Consider the following 22,295-nt stretch of genomic DNA (forward strand, 5'->3'; position numbering starts at 1 on the left):
AATTCTCCGCGAGCTGCACTGGCTCCCTATTGGTCTCCGGGCACAATTCAAGGTGTTGGTTATTACCTTTAAAGCCCTACATGGCTCAGTGCCAGGGTATCTTCGAGACCGCCTACTGCCGCATAGCTCCCAGCGACCGGTAAGATCCCACAGAGTCAGTCTCCTCCGGGTCCCGTCAGCTAAACAATGCCGGCTGGCGGGCCCGCAGGGGAGGGCCTTCTCTGTGGCTGCCCCGGCTCTCTGGAACCAGTTACCTCCTGAAATCCGGACTGCCCCCACCCTATTGGCCTTCCGGAAAGCGGTGAAGACCTGGCTCTTCCAGCAGGCCTGAGGCCGTTGATCTCGTTTTAGTGATCTTGCGAGACCCAGCCACAAATTGGAGTGTATGTGTTTTAACGTGTTAATGTCTTCTTTCTTCTAGAAATGTGACAAAATAAATAATAAACAATAAATCTCGGTGTGCAAGCAGATAAAAGAGTAGAGCAGAGTAAAAACTTATCCGGAAAAATAATACTGTAATCCACAATTATAACAGAATTTTTTATCCCGTCCCTTGAACAAGTAACTTATACAGCGATCCTCTTCTTACGACCATTTGTTTAGTGACCAGTTATAACGGCACTGCAAAAGTGACTTACAACCTCGGCCTTAGGACTATCACCACACATATACAGGTCATGTAATTAAAATGCAGATGCTTCGCAATTGGCATGAACTTATGATGGTTGAAGCAACCCGGAGTTGTATGATCAAAACCACATATTCTGAGGGCTATTCCAAGTGGGCCTTCATCAAAAAAGACCCTCCTCTGTAACAGACAATGATGAGAACAATAAACGAAGCAATGTTGTCATTCTGTACATTGCAGGAATATTGGAAAAGCTCAGGAGGATCTCCAGCCAACACAACAGATGTTCACAGATGTTGTGAACAGATGTTCACAAGAACATCTGTTCTTGTGAACCCAAGAACACACTAAGGCGGAAGCTTGTCCACCCCAAGGATAGAACACCCAGATGGAAATTGAGCAACGTGGTATAGGCAGTACGATGCAGCGAGCCATGTGCAGATCTGTACACTGGGGAAACAAAACAACCACTTCCCAAACACGTGGCGCAACATAGCAGAACAAACACATCAGGACTAGATTCAGCAGTCCACCTGCATTTAAAAGACACAGGCCACTCTTTTGAAGACAACAAAGTCCATATTTTGGACAGAGACGACGGCTGGTTTGAAAGAGGGGTTAAAGAGGTCATTTATGTCAAAACTGAACAGCCTTCTCTCAACAGAGGAGGAAGGATATGACATCATCAATCTACAACGCGGTCCTTTCAACAGTTCCAAGAAGGCTCCACACTACTCAGGTGACCCTGATGACACAGGTAAACCTCCAAGTGGCCTCAACGACCCTCTAAAAGGATGCAAGTGACCAGCTGTCTGCAAGGAGTATAAATCCTTCCCTTCCCCACCATCCAGTCAGAGCTGAAGAAGCTTCTTGGATGAGAAGCGAAACGTCTTCAAAGAAAAACCAGAAAGTCCAGTTGCCTCTTGAAAAAAAGCACCTTTGGGAAGACCATGACCTGGATGACGGAGAATAGACATAGACATCCAATTAAACTGATTTATTGATAAAATCCTATGAATGGGAATCTTCTCAACTCGTGCGTGTGGAGTCAAGATTAAGAATCAATGGAATTTAAAGGCGATTGGACTTAAGTTTGCTTGTGACTACGTAGGATTCTAGCTAACTCCTCTTTTGACTCCACCACCGATTTCGGCCACTCCTTCTCCCAACCCCATCAATTAAATAATTCTGACTGGCTCTCCAGGAAGAGAGCCTTCTCTACCATTGCCCCCCACCTTTTGATACACCCTCCCCCCAAGAGGTGAAGCAGAACCCCCCCCCCCACATGCACTCCTGGTCTTTCAAAAATGCCCGAAGACTCAGCCTTTTGCTTAGCTCTCAAGGAGGAGCACAATGCATGGAGCTGGTTAGACCCTACCACCTTTTAATTAGCTTTTAATGTTGAATTGTGACAATCTTTGCCTCTTACCTAAACTTTATATAATTTTTACGTTTTCATATTTTCACTTCCGCACCACCCAGAGTCCCGCTGGGGTGGAGACAGCAGTTTCTAAATTTGATAAATAAATTTTAAAATGGAGTCCTTCCCAGCCGGTTTCCGAAGTCAACTGGGGTGTGTGTGTGTTGGGGGAAGTTGGATTCGCTTAAAAATCGCACTGATTCGCTTAACATCCATTGCAAAAAAAAAAAAATAAAAAATAAAATAAAATGAAGGCTCATAAAATCAGGCTCAAGGCACTTAATAACTACCTCACTTAGTAGCAGAAATTCTGGGCCTCGTTTGATCGTTAAGTCGAGGACTGCTCGCAATTCATTCTCCATGTGTCCAGACAAAAACCATTCAGAAGTGCTGTGTCTTACAATGACACCAAATACCAGTTAGGTGTGAAGTAATAATGCATATTCAGAAACCTCTGCCAAATATTAAATAAACACTGAACCCCGAAAAGTTGTCACGCATGATCTGTGTGGAATACGAACGTGGCTTTTTTTTTTTTTTTCCAATCAAGGGAAGCTTGCAGGAACACGCGAAAGTCGATCTCTGATCCCACCGTTAGCCTGGCTTGTTGCAGAAGTGGCAGTAGATTCCCCCGCTGAGATCGCTTACGACGCCTTCTCTGACCAGCTTTTGCAATAGTTGCGTCTCCTGGGTTACGTCGTGCATGGGTTGCCACCTCATGGCCACCGTGCAAACGTTGTTGTAATAATGCAGAGGTGCCTCGGGATGATGCAGGTCGTAGCCAAACCCGGCTAAGCTCACTTCGTCACATAAATGGGTAGCTAGAACCATGGCTATGATGCCAATCGTGGGTATCTTCTAGAAGGGAACCAGAGAAAGGTATTTATTCCTTTTGCAAGCATGGCAGTAGCACTTAAGACTTAAATCTTAAATGTCTTAAATATATTTAAGACTGAGCCTTGGTAGTACAGTGGTCTAAGGCACCCTGTTATTAAGACCAGCTGCCTGCAATTACTGCAGGTTCGAATCTCGCCAAGGCTCAAGGTTGACTCAGCCTTCCATATATATATATGTATATATATATTCCATATATATATATATATATATATATATATATATATATATATATATATATATACACACACACACCACTCCATAGCATTTTACAGCCCCCTCTAAGCGGTTTACAGAGTCAACCTCTTGCCCCCCAGCAATCTGGGTCCTCATTTTGCTGACCTCGGAAAGATGGAAGGCTGAGTCAATCTTGGTGCCCTGGTGGCACAGCAGACTAAAGCACTGTTATTAACATCAGCTGCCTGCAATTACTGCAAGTTCAAATCTCACCAGGCTCAAGGTTGACTCAGTCTTCCATCCTTTCTAAGGTAGGTAAAATGAGGACCCGGATTGTGGGGGCAATAAGCTGACTTCGTATAAAATATACAAAAGGATGAAGGCTATTGCTTAGCGCATTGTAAGCCGCCCTGAGTCTCCGGAGAAGGGCGGCATATAAATCAAATAAAAAAAAATCTTGGGCCAGTGACAATCGAACTGCTGGCAGTCGGCAGAATTAGCCTGCACTACTGTATTCCAACTACTGAGCACCGTGGGAGGGAGGGAGGGAGGGAGGGAGGGAGGGAGGGAGGGAGGAAGGAAGGAAGGAAGGAAGGAAGGAAGGGACAATAACTCCAGCATTAGCACTTAAGACTTATATACCGCTTCACAGTTCTTTTACAGCCCTCTCTAAGTGGTTTACAGAGTCAGCTTCTTGCCCCCCAACAATCTGGCTCCTCATTTTACCCACCTCGGAAGGATGGAAGGCTGAGTCAATCCTGAACCAGTGACAATCGAACTGCTGGCCGTCGGCAGAATTAGGCTGCACTACTGTATTCCAACCACTGAGCACCGTGGGTGGGTGGGAGGGAGGGAGGGAGGGAGAGGAAGGATATTATTCTGGGCTCAATTGTTGTAAATCGAGGACAACTGTCTCACTTAGCAACCTAAATTCTGGGCTCAATTCTGGTCATAAATCAAGGACTACCTGTGCACTGACCCGATTCCAGAAGAAGAGGCTGGACTGAGGTTCCGGGTATTGCAGAATATCCATTGCCGTCTCCTTAACGATCATCGGGTTCAAAATCCGGAACTTCCCCGGAATGAGAGGTATTTTCATCGCCACCTTCTTCCAAAAGAGGAGGTGCATCCAGAGTGGCTGAACAACAAAACAACAACAACACACAAATGCACCCAAATTACGACAAGCATTCAAATCCACCCTAATGTGAAGCAATTACTCCCATGAAGAATTTAATTATAGGTTCGTCCTCGACTTATGGCCACAATTGAGCCCAACATTCCTGTTGCTAAGTGGGACATTGGTTAAGTGGATTTTGCTCTGTTCTATGACCTTTCCTGCCACGGTTGTTAAGCGAATCACTGCCGTTCTTAAATTAGCAACCAGGTTGTTAAGTGAATCGGGCTTCCCCCTTTTTCTTGGCTTGTCGGAAGGTCGCAAAAGAGGAATCATGTGACTCCGGGACACTGCAACTGTCGTAAATACATGCCAGTTGCCAAGCGTTCAAATTTGGATCACGTGACCACAGAAATGCGGTCATAAGTTCCTTTTTTTCAGTGCCGCTGTAACATTGAACGGTCATTAAATGAACTGTTGTAAGTCAAGGACTACCTTTACAGGAGGAAAAAAATTACCGTATTTTTCGGAGTATAAGACGCTCCAAATTATAACATGCACCTATCTTTTTTGGTGAGGAAAACAAGAAAAAGAAATCTCCCTCTGCCTCTGAGCAATTTTGCCTCCTTGCAGCAAACAGCCTGCTTTACTTTCATTTTCGTTTTCAGCCTAGCTTGCTTAGCACAAGGAAAAAAAAACTGCTCCCAGCAATTTACCTCCTCGCAGCAAGCAGCAGAGGCCCACACAGCAATAGGCCATGGCAATCCCTGCAGCCTGAAACAGCTGAGAGTCAGGAGGCCAATCCAAGGGACAATCAACTTGTGCTAATTAGGCTGTGCTGAAGCTGAAATGGGCTGTTTCTTGCTGCTTGCTGCAAGGAGGTAAATTGCTGGGAGGCAGAGGCCAAAGGGTGGGGGCCAGTGGGTGGGTGGGGCTACATTCGGTGTCTAAGACCCACCTAAATTTTCACCCCCTTTTAGGGGGGAAAAAGGTGCATCTTATACTCCAAAAAATACGTTAATACTTGATTAGAGGCCACTGCTGAGGTTAACTCAATCACTAAGCGACACGGTCGCTAATCCAAACACCCCAGGACCCTGCTGGAGTTACGTTGTCACTTCCCCTGGGGTCATTAAGCGAGTCACACAAGTCGTTACGCAAGACATCATGGGAACCACAGCTTACAATTTCAGCGCTGCAATTTTAACTCTGGTTTCTCAGAAGCTGGTTGGGAAGTGTGTAACCGTGATCATGTGACTGTGGGAAGCTGCATCGGTCACAAAGTGAGGATTGTTCACAAAGCTACTTTTTGGCGCCACCATAACTTTGAGCAGTCACTAAACCTGGGCGTCATTAAGCGAGGTTTACTTGTAATCCCCAATTCTTTGCCAGGGGTGACTAGGTCCTCTAAAATAAAATGCCACCGCAACATTTTTCAAAATGGCTAAACTTGGTATCTCCAGCCAGAGATGGAAAGAAGGACTAACAACTAACTAACTAACTAACTAACTAACTAACTAACTAACTGGAGAAGTCAGGTTAAAATGAGATGGTGTTTTGAGGAATCTTCCCATCCCATCCACCCCACAGAGGAGGCACTGAATTAAACAACTTGTTGGGCATATATAAACAAGAAAAAGTATCATAAAAACCTAATTAAAAATCAATAAACAGGAGGGGGGAAAAAACATAAAATTTGGGATTGTGTGCCAATGAATGCATATACAGTCCTAAGGAGAAGTACAAATATTCTTTTTTTCTAAAACATCTATATTCAATAGATGAATATATATATTCAGCCTTCCATCCTTTCTAAGGTGGGTAAAATGAGGACCCGGTTTGTGGGGGCAATAAGTTGATTTTGTATAAAATATACAAAAGGATGAACGCTATTGCTTAATGCATTGTAAGTCGCCCTGAGTCTCCGGAGAAGGGCGGCATATAAAAATAAATAAAAATTAAAAAAAATAAAATAAAATAGGAATTCAGTACATTTCTTATGGTTATATTGGTTTCTGTTGGATCGAGTTTTAGTTTATTTTTAATTTTTCACTGTAAACCTTTTTTTTTTTGCTTTAATTTATATGCCGCCCTTCTCCGGAGACTCAGGGCAATTTACAATGCGTTAAACAATAGCCTTCATATTTTTTGTATATTTATACAAAGTCAGCTTATTGCCCCCACAATCTGGGTCCTCATTTCACCTACCTTTGAAAGGATGGAAGGCTGAGTCAACCTTGAGCCTGGTGAGATTTGAACTTGCAGTAATTGCAAGCAGCAGATGTTAATAACAGTGCTTAGTCCACTGTACTACAGACTCTTAAGAGTGGCTTGGCAATTAAAGGTTGCCAATGCATTTAATGCTAATAGCAATTTATTTAATATTCACATCAATATAACTTATACAGTAATACTACATTAGATGTATTACTTCCACCAAAGCCAAACATTTTAGGCAAAAATAACAGTGGCCAGCTAGGGGGGAAAAAATCAAAATGGAAACTTGCTGTAGTAAACACACAAGCAGTACAATTCTGGTGTCGCTTATTATTTCATACAAATGCAATATTTAATATAATTACTTACTAATGTTTCATTTTTCACCACTGCTTTTATCCATTCAAAATCAACTCTTTTAAATAATACTGCCACAAACAAGCTATCTGGAAAATATTCGTCTTGAGATAAAGAAGCTCCTTCAGGATAGGTCATTCTAATTGTTGTTTTGTTGCCGACATCATTTGTGTATCCCAAAACAGGTGCATCATTTAACCTGTAAAACAAAGTGCACAATGCAACTGAACATATAATTTAAAAAATGCATGAATAACAGAGTTGGAAAGACCCTTGAAGGTCTTTTAGTCCAACCCCCTGCTTAGGCAGGAAACCCTGTACATTTCAGACAAAGGGTTGTCCAATCTCTTCTTAGAAACTTCCAGTGTTGGAGCATTCACAACTTCTGCAGGCAAGTTGTTCCACTGATTAATTATTCTAACTGTCAGGAAATTTCTCCTTTGTTCCAGGTTGCTTCTCTCCTTGAATAGCTTCCATCCATGGTACATGGTAACCACCAAATTTAAGATTCACTGTGAAACGGAACATTTTCCATTGGGAGCTGCCCAGAATCTGGTATTAGATAGCGCCGATATAAACGTTTCAAATACACTTTTATTTTATTTTTTAAAGTAAAGTCTTAGCCAAAGGGAAAATAAAAGTTGAACTATCTTAATTGGAAATCTTCACCACCAGATTCAACAAAATTCAAGACGTTGTGGCTGGAAGTTTTTAAGAAAAGTCTGAACAGCCGTTTGTCCGGAATGGTATGGTCTCCTTCTCAAGCAGGGGGTTAGACTAGAAGACCTCCAAGGTCCCCTTCCCTTTCTATTAATAGACCCTCTTTCCATTTGTGACCTCAGACAAAAACCCAAGACGTACCTGATGACAATGTCAAAGTGATTCAGGTAAGAGCCCAGCTTCAACCCGTGTAATACGTTGCTGCTTCCCACAACTACGCAATGTTTACAGTGTTTCGAACGCAGCTCTGCCGGTAGATCTTGTTCGGGTAGAAGTTGGACCAAGTCTCGAAGCTTCTCCAAAAGATTCCGAAAGCCGAAAGGGGGCGGATACTTAAAGAGATCGGACTGAGCGTCGATATCTTCCGTTACAAAGGGAAGGAGGTCCGTGTTGTACTTGTTGGGAAACAGCTCGTTCAGCTTGGTCTTCGCAAAAGACGGGCGACACTTGGCTTGCAAAATTCCTTCTGCGTATTTCTGAGCTCTCTAGAACAGCAAAACGTACCAGCCGGTCATGAAACCTATTTTTGTGTGTGTGTGTGTGTGTGTGTTAAGAATGTGCAATTGACACAACCCAGTGATGTGGCGTGCAATTTTTTTCATCTATTCTGCTTTGACGTCCAATCTTTAACACAATTTTTTTATATATGTATGTGATTTTATTTATATTTTTTTCTTTAACATCCGTACGTGCTTAGCGAACAGTGTTGTCAGAGTTTAGGCAGCGTTGACGAGCAGGGGTGAAATCTAAAATTTGTTACTACCGGTTCTGTGGGCGTGGCTTGGTGGGGGAGGGGTTAATGTGACTGGGTGGGTGTGGCCAATTTTTTTTTCCTTTTAAAACCATTTTTTCTATAACCTCTTCGGTGAAGAGGTTGTAAAAAAATGCTTTCAATAGGCTCTGACGATCCCAACTGAGTTGCCTGATTGGCAGAGACTTTTTTTCTTTTAAAAGCCTCTGCCGATCAGGCAACTCAGCTGGGATCATCAGCTGACGATCCCAGCTGAGCCGCGCGATCATCAGAGGCCTTCTTTTTTTTTTTTTTTTTTACTTCTAAAAGCATTTTTTCGGCCAAAGAGGTTGTAGAAAAAATGCTTTTAAAAATTAAAAGAAAAAGCCTCTGATGATCGCGCAGCTCAGCTGGACAATGGGGGGGGGGGCAGGGATTTTTGCTACTGGTTCTCCGAACCACCTGCCTCCATCGCTACCGGATCGGGCGATCTGGTCCGAACTGGGAGCATTTCACCCCTGGTGACTAGTATTTTGAGATAAATCCAGGAGCATCTGGATCAATATATTTTGTATACACTTCTGATGAGTGATATCCTCATTTAGATATACGTAATCATACTTTTTCAACTTCTGACATTTGTGTTTACAAATGTGTATTCCAAGAAAAAACAAAATTAAGGGGGAAAATAAGATATCTAAGGATTTCATACTACTGTATATACTATTCATGAATATTAACTGAGTCATTTGGGTTTTGCTTATCTCCGGATGGGTGTATCTGAATATGCAGAATATGCAGTAATACTTTTTTAAAAATATCCACATATCTTGTACACATCTACTCACTGATACGCCATCTGTGAATAAGATCCCGCTCAAACTGTTAACCAAAAAACCGTTAACCGTAATTCCATGAAAAATCAGAAATGAATAGATATGTTTGTTGTTATAGAAATGGCTAGAACATATAGGCAGGCCTCAACTTACCATCACAATTGAGTGCAAAATTTCTGTTGCAGAGGAGGAGAATTGTTAAGCAAGTTTTGCTCTATTTTATGACCTTTCTGGCCACAGTGGTTAAAAGAGGGGCAGGGGGAAGGAGGAGGAGGAGAGGAGGAGAAGTGGAAGAGGAGGACGAGAAGAGGAGAAGGAGGAGAAGGAGGAGAAGAGGAGAAGGAGGAGAAGAGGAGGAAGGGAAGAGGAGAAGGAGGAGGAGGAGGAGGAGGAGGAGAGGAGGAGGAGAAGAGAAGGAGGAGAAGAGGAGGAGAAGAAGAGGAAAAGAAGAGAAGGAGGAGGAGGAGAAGAAGAAGGAGAGGAAGAGGAGGAGAAGAGGAGGAGGAGGAGAAGAAGAGGAGGAGGAGGAGAAGGAGAAGAAGAAGAGGAGGAGAAGAAGAGAAGGAGGAAGAGAAGAGGAGAAGGAGTAGAAGGAGAAGGAGAAGAAGAGGAGGAGGAGGAGAGGAAAAGGAAGAAGAAAAGGAGGAGGAAGAGGAAGGAAGGAAGGAAGGAAGGAAGGAAGGAAGGAAGGAAGGAAGGAAAGAAGGAAGGAAGGAAGGAAAGAAAGAAAGAAAGAAAAATTTTCATAAGCCTTTTCTGCACCACTGCTTACTACTATTCTGCCACCCTTTATTACAACAGTGAGCTGACCTTGGCATGATCAGGGTTGACCTTGTCAATTCTTGCTGTTTCACATGTCTTGGCCTCGTACGTTGTCTTGACCAGGTAAATAAAGCAAAGTGCAATCACAACTACCACGATACACCTAGAAGGGTAAAAGAGACGAGGCGTTCATGGATGTATCACATTCTGCAATCTACTCCCCAAAATGCAGGATGCACCACCACCACCAACTCCCCTCCGTCCTGCATTTAGCCCAGCAGACTCCAAGGGGGTGCGATGAAAAATGCAGAGGACATTTTTACAGAAGTGATGAACCCAACATTAAAAGATAAACAAGAAGAACTTTGAACTGGTCTCGGATGAGATACTCCTGAAGACCCCAAGGGATGTGGTCCTAGTCAACTCAAGAGGTTTGGAGCAGAGTCCCATCAATGAGACATGGGCCAATCACCAGGAGACTGGGAGTTCTAGTCCCACTTCAAGCATGAAAAACTGGCCAGTGACTTCCGGTTTGGTGTCATGGCGAGACAGTCGGGGACTTAGCGGGCATCGCAAAAATCCCGCCTGATGAACCGCTGCTGATGGGTCTTCGGACCGGAACCGTCCTGTAGGGACGGGGAAGAAAGAGAGGCACCTTGGACGACCAAGAGGAACAGGCAAGTTCCTCGGAGGTCAGAGGGAACTCTCTGTGAGTCAATGGCGGGGGCGGGGGCAGCAGTCAGGGCGGCTGCCACAAAGCTGGGACAACCGGACTAAGTGTAGAGCTGGAGGAAGAGAGGAACGGAACGGAGTCTTTTTGAAGCTGGGTGAGTGACAGCCAACTCAGGCTTGAATAATAACAAGAGAAACATCTTACAATTATAAGACCCCTAATGTGTAATAGCGGCTAAGGAGTAGTGGTGAAATCTAAAATTTGTTACTACAGGTTCTGTGGGTGTGGCTTGGTGGTGGTCGTGGTAATGTGACTGGGTGGGTGGGACCAATTTTTTTTTTAACTTTTAAAACCATTTTTTCTACAACCTCTTCGGTGAAGAAGTTGTAAAAAATGCTTTCAAAAGGCTCTAACGATCCCAGCTAAATTGCCTGATCGTCAGAGGCTTTTTTTCTTTTAAATGCCTCTGCCAATCAGGCAACTCAGGTTGGATCGTTAGAGGCATAAATAAGTATAATAAATAAATAAATAAATAAATAAATAAATAAATAAATAAATAAATAAATAAATAAATGCCTCTGATGATCCCAGCTGAGTTGCCTGATCATCAGAGGCTTTTTTTCTTTTAAATCCCTCTGACAATCCAAGCCGACTTGCCTGATTGGCAGAGGCTTTTTTTCTTTTAAATGCCTCTGACGATCAGGCAACTCAGCTTGGATCGTCAGAGGCATTTAAAAGAAATAAAATCCTCTGTTGATCACGCGGCTCAGCTGGGCATGGGGGAGGCAGGGATTTTTGCTACTGGTTCTCCGAACCACCCGCCTCCATCGCTACCAGATCGGGCGATCCGGTCCAAACCGGGAGCATTTCACCCCTGCTAAGGAGCATGGAGGCAAAGAAGATTTTGAAATGTAACTTTGAAGAGATAAAAACCCAATTGAAAATTGAATTTTGAATAAACTATTTGGAAACATTAAACAATCAGTTATGGTCAAAGGATTGGAGAGAAATAAAGAGATCCTTTTTTCCCTTACTTTTTTAAACTGCGAATAGCAATAATAAAAAGGAGGTCTCTAGAGATTATATTGCGATTAACAATAATATATTGAGATTAATGATTATATAATGATGATTACATGGGGATTAACAGTGAATGATAAAAGAATAAAAGATTGGAAAATATTAAGGAAATTAAAAAAGTCCAGGACTTGGATTTATAAAATGACTATATTGAGATTAATAAATATGAGAACAAATATGAGAAGAAATATGTTACAGAAACATAGAAATGAAATAGGGACTGAAGGTAAAATATTTGGAAAATAGAATTAAGTTAAAAAAGAAAATATAGCAATGGACATAATGAACCAATTTTTTTTAATTAAGATGTTAGAAGGTGCTACTTGAGAAAACTGATGGTTATGATAATTGGGATATTGTTTAAATACTTATAACAATTTATAATTTGAATATTTTTAATAATATATCTTCAAAAGTAAAAGATGATTATGAAAGATAATTACACTGGGATTAACAGTGGAACAAATCTTATTACACTGGGATTAACAGTGAGGAAAATAAAATGATTACATTGGGATTAACAGCGAAATAAAGGTGTGTAGACTGAGAGTAACAGTGAAAGGATAAGAAAAAAGGTTAAATTAGAAAAATGATAGCTATAATAATTGGGATATTTTTTAAATATGTACAACAATTGTAATAATTTGAACATTTATTATCTAAGTAAAAAAGAAAAGAAAATTGAAACAATATATGATTATGATTTATAAACAAAAATTTCTTAATTGGTGTTATATAAATGGTATGGTTTAATAGAATTTAGGGTAGTTGGGAAATTGCATTAAATAGCATTATTTGAATTAAGAATTATGCTTAATGGTTAAATTGCTGTATCTTTAAGATTAAAGATAAGACTTAAATTTGATAAAGTAAGAATGGAACAAAGATTTAATGAGCATCATGAAATATAAACAAGGTTGAATAGTACTGTTAATAGTGAGGATTTAGGATAAGAATTGTGAAATGTATTATGAGACATTCATTGAATTATGATTTAAGGCGGGTTAATAGAAGGGTAATTGTTTTGATGAAGTAAATATGTGTTAATTTTTTTTTAAAGATGGTATTAGTTGAATATGTGATTTAAGATTAAGAAATAAGTAGTATGGCAAAATTGAATAGATAAAATTTTGTTAAAGATGACAAAAACTGAACAAATTGATGACCGGATCAAAGCTCTGTTCCGAAAAGATGTAATTTGTATGTTTGGAAAAAAATTAAAAAACTTTTTGCAAAACAAGAAAAAGAAAAACCGACCAGTCACTCTCTCTCAGCACATCCCACCTCACAGGGTGGGTTTTGTGGGGAAAATAGGAGGAGGACTGAGGTTAGGTTGTCCTCGACTTACAATAGTTTGTTTAGTGACCATTTGAAGTTACAACGGCACTGAAAAGAGTGACTTTATGACAACTTAACAACTGCAGAAATTCACTTAAGAACTGTGGCAAGAAAAGTTGTAAAACAGGGCAAAACTCACTGGACACATTTCTGACTTAGCAACATAAATTCTGGGCTCCATTGTCGTCATAAGTCGAGGACGACCTGTGTTAGGTAGATTTGCTGCCTCGAGTTATTGACAAGCAAGAATAAAGGCAGGCTTTCAAGTAAGTCAGTAAAGAGATCAGAAATAACTGCAATGATACACCTGCAACAATCAGAATTTTAGGGTTTTTTACGTCACCCCCTGCTACAATTCAAGAATGAAGTAAAAGCGCTTATATTCTGGTCATTTTTAATGTTTTGGCTCAAGCCCGGTTTTATAAAAACAATTAATTTCAAAGCAAATATTCAAAAGGGAAAGAGTGATTTTCATCTGTTAAGGAATTCGCAGAGTAACCCTTGAGTAGCAAGGGTGTGCACATGAAAGCGATTGAGAGTAGTTACGAATAAACATAGTCAACACACTGAGTTGTGTTTACTTTCAGGAAATAGTAAGGCACAGTCCAATAAACAGTCCAGGTCATACACATATAAAGCAGGAGATAGCAAAACGACAGTCCAGGGATAATCCAATAACAAAGTCTTCTTACCAGTCGTCGTAGTCATTCACAATAAACAGTTCTTCTGGATTTGCAAACAGTAGCATACAGAGATCTCAGAGAGCAAGAACAGCAAAGAGAAACAAACCATGTTTCTAGCTCCCTCTTAAGGAGATTGGCTACAGAGCTAACCAATCAGGATACAGTATGATGCAATACAGCAGTCTTAAAGCTTACATTGATGGTTTATATATTGCCAACCCAACAAGTTAGATAATAGTAATTTCCTAACAACACGCTTTGTGCTTAACTGCACCCTGAGCCTGTGTGAAATGATCTGCAATATTGTGTTCAGTCATGCAGTACTCCAACTGAATCAATTTACTTGCGGACAGAGGGACTTACTTGAAATTACTTTTCAAACTCCCGGCTGATCTTTTCATTGTCATGAGTAACCAACATCGAACATGTTCCAAAACCCCAGCAGCTCCTTTTGGGGCAAAAGGCCGTTTCATCGCTTAGCATTGCTGGCAAAGACAAAGAGTTTTCTGTTAAAATGATTTATATTTAGCCTTTCCCTTTCCAAGGGAAACCCAGGCCCAGAGAGTCAACAATGCAACACAAAAGCATTAGCTACTTCCCGACTTACAACCATTCGTTGGGTGACCATCTGAGGTTACAACAGGCCCTGAAAAAAGTGGCTTATGACCATTTTTCACACTTACGACCACATAAAATCCAAAAACTTTCTACTTCCTTCTAGAGCAGATTTAAGGGAACTTAACTAAATTAATTAAGCTTAAACGAGCACAATGCCTTTGATCCCTTGAGTACAATAAAGCATGATGGCCAACTAAGAAACATATGCAGGTAGTCCTCGTGTTGCAACAGAGGAGCCTGAGTGGCGTAGGAGGCTAATGCCTCCTACTAAGGCAGCATTTAACATCCAGCTGCCTGCAATTACTGCAAGTTCAAATCTCACCAGGCTCAAGGTTGACTCAGCCTTCCATCCTTTCTAAGGTGGGTAAATTGAGGACCCAGTTTGTGGGGGCAACAAGCTGACTTTGTATAAATATACAAAAAGTATGAAGGCTATTGCTTAATGCATTGTAAGCCGCCCTGAGTCTCCGGAGAAGGGCGGCATATAAAAATAAATAAAACAAAACAAAAACAAACAGTTCATTTAGTGACTGTTCAAAGTTACCAATGGGATTGAGAAAAAAAGCGACTTATGACCATTTTTCACACTTACGCCCATTGCATCCTCACGATCATGTGATCAAAATTTGGGCGCTCGGCAACTGTCCTGGGGTCACGTTTGTCCTTTGACGACCTCCTGACAAGCAAAGTCAACGGGGAAGCCAGATTCACTTAACAACCGTGTTGCCAACTTCAGTGATTCACTTAACGACTGTGGGAAGAACAGTCGTAAAACGGGGCAAAACTCACTTCACAAATGTTTCACTTAACAAACAGGAATGTTGAGCTCGATTGTGGTTGTAAGCCAGCCTGTAAAACAGAAGATTTGTTTCACTTAAAAGAATCGTGTTATTCCTTATTTTAAGGGATATAATATGCCAAGCCGTGCTCGAACGGGGGTGGGGTGGGGTCGGAGGGTTGGACTAGAAGACCTCCAACGTCCCTTTCCGACTCTGTTATTCTGTTACTGTGCTACGAATTCCACAGAAAGATAATATGAAATTCAATTTTTTTTTTGTCCTGCCTTTTATGCAACAGTCAACAAAACATTTCCTCTTATTCTGTAGCCACAGGAACAGAGGTAATATCCGAGCATCTGAATTACTAACATGCTGAAAAACCGCAAGCAGCAAACAGCTTTTTTGTATTCAGATAGGAAAGCAGAAGTCCTATTCATATTTTTTTAAAAATCTGAAAAGCATTTTACACCAAAATGAGCACATGCCTCTGTGCCTCAAATTGAGTCAGCTTCTTCAGAACACAGCAGCACAGATGGCAACTGGGATTAAACTCTACCAGTCCAGCGGCATTTTAAAAAATATAAAATCTTCTCTCTTTTCACTGCTTTTCACTCTGGAGGCTCACTCAGTCACTTCTTGACAGATCCCCTCAATTTAGGGAAGTAGTACAGTGTTCTATTTGCTTAAACTTTTACTGCCGATACTTCCTGCTTTTTTTCACTCTTTCATTTCCTCACCATTTACTCAGGCCTTTACGCCTCTGGACCTAGCCAAAGAAGCGGCTGGTCTCTTCCATGCCGGATTTCGGGGAATCCACCCTCTGCGATGGGGGATTGCCCTTCACCGCATCATCTCTGAGTGTTCCCTTTTCTTTTGCTGTCCTTTACAAGGTCCAACTTTATTGTTGCTGGTCTCCAGATGCAAAAAAATGGGTAAAAAGAGTGGAGTTCTGTCTTCCTACATCGCACCGTGATGTCACCCTGGAAGTCTGAAAGATTTCATTTTTATTACTCTCTGCTTTGTTTGCGAAGGATATAATCTCCTGTTCTCTACTACAGGGACAAGAGCTAATAAAAATAACTTAGCCTGACTAGGTGGCTCAGGGGCTAAGACACTGAGCTTGTTGATCAGAAAAGTTGGCAGGTCGAATCCCTAGTACAGGCCTCCTGCGTAAGCAGAGGGTTGGGCTAGTTGATCTCTAAGGTCCCTTCCAACTCTGTTACTGTTAACTAAAAAAAAAACCCCAACAAACAAACCAGGATAACACCTTCAAACATCAGTCCAACCTAACAGATGATACTGAATTTAAACCAGAGCTGTTCCTATTAGGTACTCTCCCAGAAAAGATTAGTAAGGTATATACTTATTTGATTATACATGTAATAACAGCTGCAAGAATTGTTTACGCTCAAAATTGGAAAGCAGAGAAAATACCTTTGGAAGATGAGGTGATAAAAAAAAAAATTATGGATTGTGCAGAAATGAATAGATTGACTTTGATGATTAAAGATAGGGAAGAGATAGGGTATTATAGGATATGGAACTGTTTTTAGTATTGGTTGGAAACGAGATATAAAAGATAAAAGTTTTATGATTATATTTAAAAATTGGATAGACAGAATTTTGCCTTAGTAAGGAGATATTAAAATGGTTTGTATAAAGATCAAGATAGAAGAAATTTCCTTTTTTGGAAGAAGAAGAGGAATGACTGAAGATAACACCGAGATGTCACAGGGAGGGGGCAACATACATACTAAATGTTTGTTTGTTTTTATAAAAAATAGTAAAAAGTTATATTTTTAAAAAAAGCATCAGTCCAACCTGACCAGCAGATGAAGACTGACTTCGGTGACTGACCCAGGCTGGATTTTGCAAGACCAACCTACAGTAATTTAACAGGAAAAAGTGAAGGAAAACCTCAGGATAATAATATTCCCAAGCATGTTTTCCAATCTGGACTAGAAAACCGAACAGAATAACAATTTTATTGTCACTTTGAAATGTACACTAATCGGCATGCATTAAAATGAAATCTCATTGCATACAGCTCTCAAAGGCTCACCACCTCCCAATAGACACTACACGAATATGACAAAATAAGTAAATACCAACATGGAGAAAAGCAGCTTAGGGTTGCAGAAGATACATCACCCGAAGTTTGCAATCCAAGCTACTGAGCTGCCTGTTACTCCCTGGTGGAAGTTTATATCCTGCCTTCTACCTTCTGGTTCTCAACAGTCCTATTAATTTAATTTAATTTAATTTAATTAATTTAATTAATTCAATTTATATGCCGAAGACTCAGGGCGGCTCACAATACATTTTAAAAAATCATTATAAAAAACATTTAAAAATTAATTGGGTCATTCTTCCTAGACAGTCAGCAAAATTATCTCCTCCTTCCTAGCATTTCTGATTTTTGAGTGAGCAGAAACTAGAATTACTTGATAGTGTTTGGCTCCAGACATTCAAGGTACATAGGTAATCCTCGACTTACAACAGTCCGTTTTTCACATTTGTGACCATTGTAACGTCCCCATAGTCAGGTGATTGAAATTCAACTGCTTGGCCACTGTCTCGTACTTATGACGGTTGCAATGTCTTGTGACTTTCAGACAAGCAAAGTCAAGGGGTGGGGAAGCTGGATTCACTTAACAACCGTGTTGCTAACTTGTCTCATAAAATGGGACAAAATTCACTTAATAACTGTCTTGCTTAGCCACAGAAATTTTGGGCTCAGTTGTGGTCGTATGTCGAGGACTACCTGTAGAGTCTTCCCAGGCTTAGGCCAAAAAGCTTGTTAACTTCGAACGGTCACTAAGTGAATTGTTGAAAGCTGAAGACGACCTGTAATTTAGCCGTGAAACCTCATTATCTGAGGAGGATGAGTGGTTAAGAAATAGTATGGATGGATGGATGGATGGATGGATGGATGGATGGATAGGACAGCCACTTGTCTGAAATGGTATAGGGCAGTGATGACTAACCTTGATAGTACAGTGGTCTACGCACCCTGTTATTAACACAGCTGCCTGCAATTTACTGCTGGTTCGAATCTCTCCAAGGCTCAAGGTTGACTCAGCCTTCCATCCTTTCTAAGGTAGGTGAAATGAGGACCCAGTTTGTGGGGGCAATAAGCTGACTTTGTATAAATATACAAAAGTACGAAGGCTATTGCTTAACGCATTGTAAGCCGCCCTGAGTCTCCGGAGAAGGGCAGCATATAAATCAAATTAAAAAAAAAAAAACTTTTTGCCATTGCGTGCCAGGAAGGGGGGGCAGGGGGTTTTGCATGTGCGTGTGCCCACACTCATAATTCTATACGCCCCGCCCTGTGCATGCATGCGCAACCCCCCTCCCCCCTGCTCCTGGCACGTGATGGCCCAGTAGGCCCGTTTTTCTTTCTCCAGATCCTCTCTATGCATCTGGGGAGGGCGAAAACAGCCTTCCCCACCTCCTTGGAGGCCCTCCGGAGGCAGGAAACAGCCTGTTTCCCTACTTCTGGTGGGCCCAGAAGGCTCGAAAATCAGCTGGCCGGAGCTGAGCTGGCGTGCAAGGCAACATGGCTCCATGTGCCACCTGTGGCACGCATGCCATAAGTTCGTCATCAAGGGTATAGGGCAGTAATAGTGAACCTTTTTCAGACTGAGTGCCCAAACTGCAACCCAAAACCCACATATTTATCTCGGAGTGCCAAGTTGGCAATTTACCGTACTTCTCGGAGTATAAGACACATTTCCCCCCCCAAAAAAAAGAGGTTGGAAATGTTGGTGCATCTTATATACCGAATACAGCCATTTTTGGCCTCCCGAAGCCCTGCCCCGCACGTCCCACTTTTGCGTCCCGTTTTTGCTTTGTAACTGGTTCATATTCATTTTGAAATGTCCCAGGGTCATGTTGCAATTTTTGCAACTTTCTGACAAGCAGCTACTGTATAAATATAACTAATAATGGTCTCAGGACCCCTTCACATTCTGTATCTTCACATATATGGGGGTGACATGATACCAGTGCTCCAATATCTCAGGGGTTACTACAAAGATGAAGGGACCAAGCTATTCTCCAAAGCACCAGTAGGCAGGACAAGAAGCAACGGATGGAAACCAATCAAGGAGAGAAGCAACCTAGAAATATGAATTTTTTTTTGACACTTACAACAATTAACCAGTGGAACAACAGTAGTTTATACACTGCTCAAACAACTAAAGGGAACACAAAACTACTGTATGTAACGAACAAAGTATTTAATAAGGCAATTTCATTCATTCAGATCTCGGATGTCTTCTGCTTGTCTTCCCTTTATTTTTTTGAGCAGTGTATATTCCATTTGTATCTGCTATCTTGGGTCAAAAGTCAAGACTTCCTACAAATGGGTTTTTCAGAGACTCACTGGTACCAATTGCATCAACTGCTGTCTTGTTATCCTGCAAAAGTACAGTTGAAAAGAATGTTTTCCTAACACTGTTGCAACTGCAACTTCCAGATTCAACTTCCATGTTGTGGCCAAAGCCACAACAACAAAGTCACAACGATCACTAATGATACAAAATGTTTCCATTTTTCTGCAGCTTCCCCCCAGCCTTTTCAAGGAACTCAATTTTAAAGCTCGTTTTAATTTTTCTGGATGATCAGGAAAGACAGTTTTTCTTTTTTTTACCCAAGGAGCTAGAAAATGAAAATTCGTTTAAATTTTTAAATTAATGACTTAATTTTAATTTCTCTACCTCCTTGGGAAAACAGTTCTCCCCTACAAAACCTTCCTGATCATCCACGCTTTGCAACACCCCCCCCCCCGCCAGATTTAGGACAAAACCCTTCAGGGATAAATCCCAGCCACCCATCCGCCCCCCCAAGGACTACAAAGCCTACACTCCCCAGCCAACCCATCCCCGGCCGGAATCCCAGCCTTCTTCCAACAGCAAGTGAAAAGAGGCCAATGGAGTCCCGCGCATCGGGCAGGGGCGCAAATCGACCCCTCCCCATTCTACAAACCCCCAAAGAAACCCCCCCGACACACACACACCATTTATTATTATTATTATTATTATTGCAAGACGTCGTCCCATTTTGCACCGCTTAGCCAAAGGCAGGTTGGAATTTTGCCCCGTGCAAGATTTTTTGCACGGTGCAAGATTTTTGCAAGCCCCCCTTTTGCAAAAAGAGGATTTCCACCCCACCCGCAATTTTTGCAAAGCTGAGCAGGTGCCCCGCTGCAATTGCCACCCCCCCCCAAAGCCTCCCACCTGCGCCTCAGCCCGCGGAGACTCCGAGCTCATCGGTTCGGTCCCAGATGAAGGAAAGGCGCGCTTGCACCAAGCTGCAGCCCAGCACTGGAGCTTTGACGGACGTGTGGCTCGGGCCAATGGTCGGCTGCCAAAGGGGGGGGCGGGACCGTCTGGATCACAGACTTAGAAAGGGGTAGAAAAGCCCTCCGCTTCCTCTTCCTTCGAAAAAGAAAGAAGAGAATTGCTTGTTTCTTTTGAAGCCCGGACTGCAATACCCAAGGTGGACGCTGGGGGCGGTCGCGAGACACGGAACCCGCTTTGCTCTTTGGCGCCGCCTGGCGGTGCTCGGTTTTTTTTTTTTATTGCGCTTGTAAATTAAATCTCTAACCTGGACATTATACAGGTAGCCCCACCTCAATTTAGGACCACAAATGAGCCCAGAATTTCTGTTGCTAAGTGGGGAATGGGTTAAATGAGTTTTGCCCCATTTCATGACCTTTCTTGCCCCTGTTGGTTAAGTGAATCGTTCTGGTTGTTAAGTTAGTGACATGGTTGTTAAGCGAGTCTGGTTTCCCCATGGACTTTGCTGGTCAGAAGGTCGCAAAAAGGGATCACGTGACCCCAGGACATTGCGACCGTCATAAATTTGAGTCAGTGTGTCAGGTCAAGTCACATGACGGTCTGTGAGGATGCTGCAACCATCGTAAGGGTGGAAAACGGTCACTTTTTTTCCGTGCCGTTGTAACTTCAGTCACTCAATGAACTGTTGTTAAGTCGGGGACTACCTGTTTTAACAACTCAAATAAGAGTTCTTCTCTTTTAATTGTAATCTGTAGCCCCATCTAGTGTTGCAACCTATCACTTTGTTTTTTCCAGACGTCAAAACATAAAACCATTTTCCCTTCTGGGAAGCCATTCATTCAATTAATTTTAAAAGACCCATTTCAAATTAAATTTGAGACCCAAAATCCATTTACAAGTTTCCAGATGTAACACTCCCCATCCGCTCTCTGGCTTCCATAAAGCATTGCGAATTTCCTATGTGCCTTTCAGCTGGAATTTCTACCTCTTTGTTTTCAAATGCCTTTTGAAATTCAAAACAAATAAACTCCTCTCTTTTTTTGTATTTTATCTTCTCTTCTTTTGGAAATAAAGGTTGGAGTTTTTTCCCAGTTTCTTTGGGGGACGAGGGGAGTTTGCCAAACTCCCAAGCAGAGCTGGGTTTCTGCAAGTTCTGACCAGTTCTGAGAACCGGTAGCAGAAATTTTGAGTAGTTTGGAGAACCTGTAGTAAAAATTCTGACTGGACCCATCCGCATCTGTTCTCTGCCTCCCAAGTCCCAGTTGATCAGGAGGAAATGGGGATTTTACAGTATCCTTCCCCTGGAGTGGGGAGGGAATGAAGATTTTACAGTATCCTTCCCTTGCCACGCCCACCAAGCCACGCCCACCAAGCCATGCCACGCCCACAGAACTGGTAGTAAAAAAATTTGAAACCCACCATTGCTCCCAACAGGAAAAAATAAGAGCTGAATCCAGCCTAAAGGCCCTCCAGGACATGACAAGCTCTGTTGGAAATGACTTGTAATTTTTAATTTTTATCTTTTATTGCTAGAAAGGCAGCACAGGTGTTTCTTTCACGTTTTTAGGTCTGGGGGCTAGATGCCAGCTGTGGATCCAAGAAAGATAGCATGGTTGGCTGGGGAATTCTGAGAGTTGAAATCATACCTCTTAAATGAACACCTGGTACAAATGAGCTCACCCACCCACCATTTTACTCACAACTATCCTTAGAGAAAGGGATAGCCCCAAGACCACCCCAAAAACACCTCCAAACAACTGGAGACCCCTGAAGCAAGAAATGCAGACACTGGCTTGCATGCTTCACTAAAGATGACATGTGGAGAGACCAATTCAGATTGTTAGGGTGCAGATAACTAACAATCTGAACTGGTCTCTCCACACGTCATGTGGAGCTTGAAAACTAGCGTCTGCATTTCCTGTGTCGAATGAGGAGAGCACATCTTTCTGTCCTGCCCACT

The 22,295-nt window shown here is 42.0% G+C and overlaps 1 protein-coding gene across 4 annotated transcripts; it reads right to left on the minus strand.

The window, feature by feature from the left end:
• Window positions 1-1,926: 1,926 nt before the first annotated feature.
• Window positions 1,927-20,340, minus strand: ST3GAL5 (ST3 beta-galactoside alpha-2,3-sialyltransferase 5). 4 transcript variants are annotated; one of them, XM_070943175.1, is made up of 7 exons: window positions 20,273-20,340; window positions 13,996-14,117; window positions 9,907-10,021; window positions 7,672-8,015; window positions 6,823-7,009; window positions 4,087-4,257; window positions 1,927-2,906 (listed from the first exon to the last, which is right to left on the minus strand). In XM_070943175.1, exons 2-7 carry the CDS (start codon window positions 14,103-14,105, stop codon window positions 2,643-2,645), a joined length of 1,191 nt encoding a protein of 396 aa, XP_070799276.1. In that variant the 5' UTR covers window positions 14,106-14,117; window positions 20,273-20,340; the 3' UTR covers window positions 1,927-2,642. The 4 variants fall into 4 exon arrangements, with proteins under 4 accessions (XP_070799276.1, XP_070799277.1, XP_070799275.1 ...); XM_070943176.1 differs by lacking the exon at window positions 20,273-20,340 and adding an exon at window positions 14,843-15,071 and having other exon boundaries at window positions 4,099-4,257; XM_070943174.1 differs by lacking the exon at window positions 20,273-20,340 and adding an exon at window positions 14,843-15,071.
• Between the last annotated feature and the right edge of the window lie 1,955 nt (window positions 20,341-22,295).

The sequence above is a fragment of the Pituophis catenifer genome, unplaced genomic scaffold, assembly GCF_029215685.1.
Source record: "Pituophis catenifer annectens isolate HBS135680 unplaced genomic scaffold, rPitCat1.0.hap2 SCAF_4, whole genome shotgun sequence".
Lineage (NCBI taxonomy): Eukaryota > Metazoa > Chordata > Lepidosauria > Squamata > Colubridae > Pituophis > Pituophis catenifer.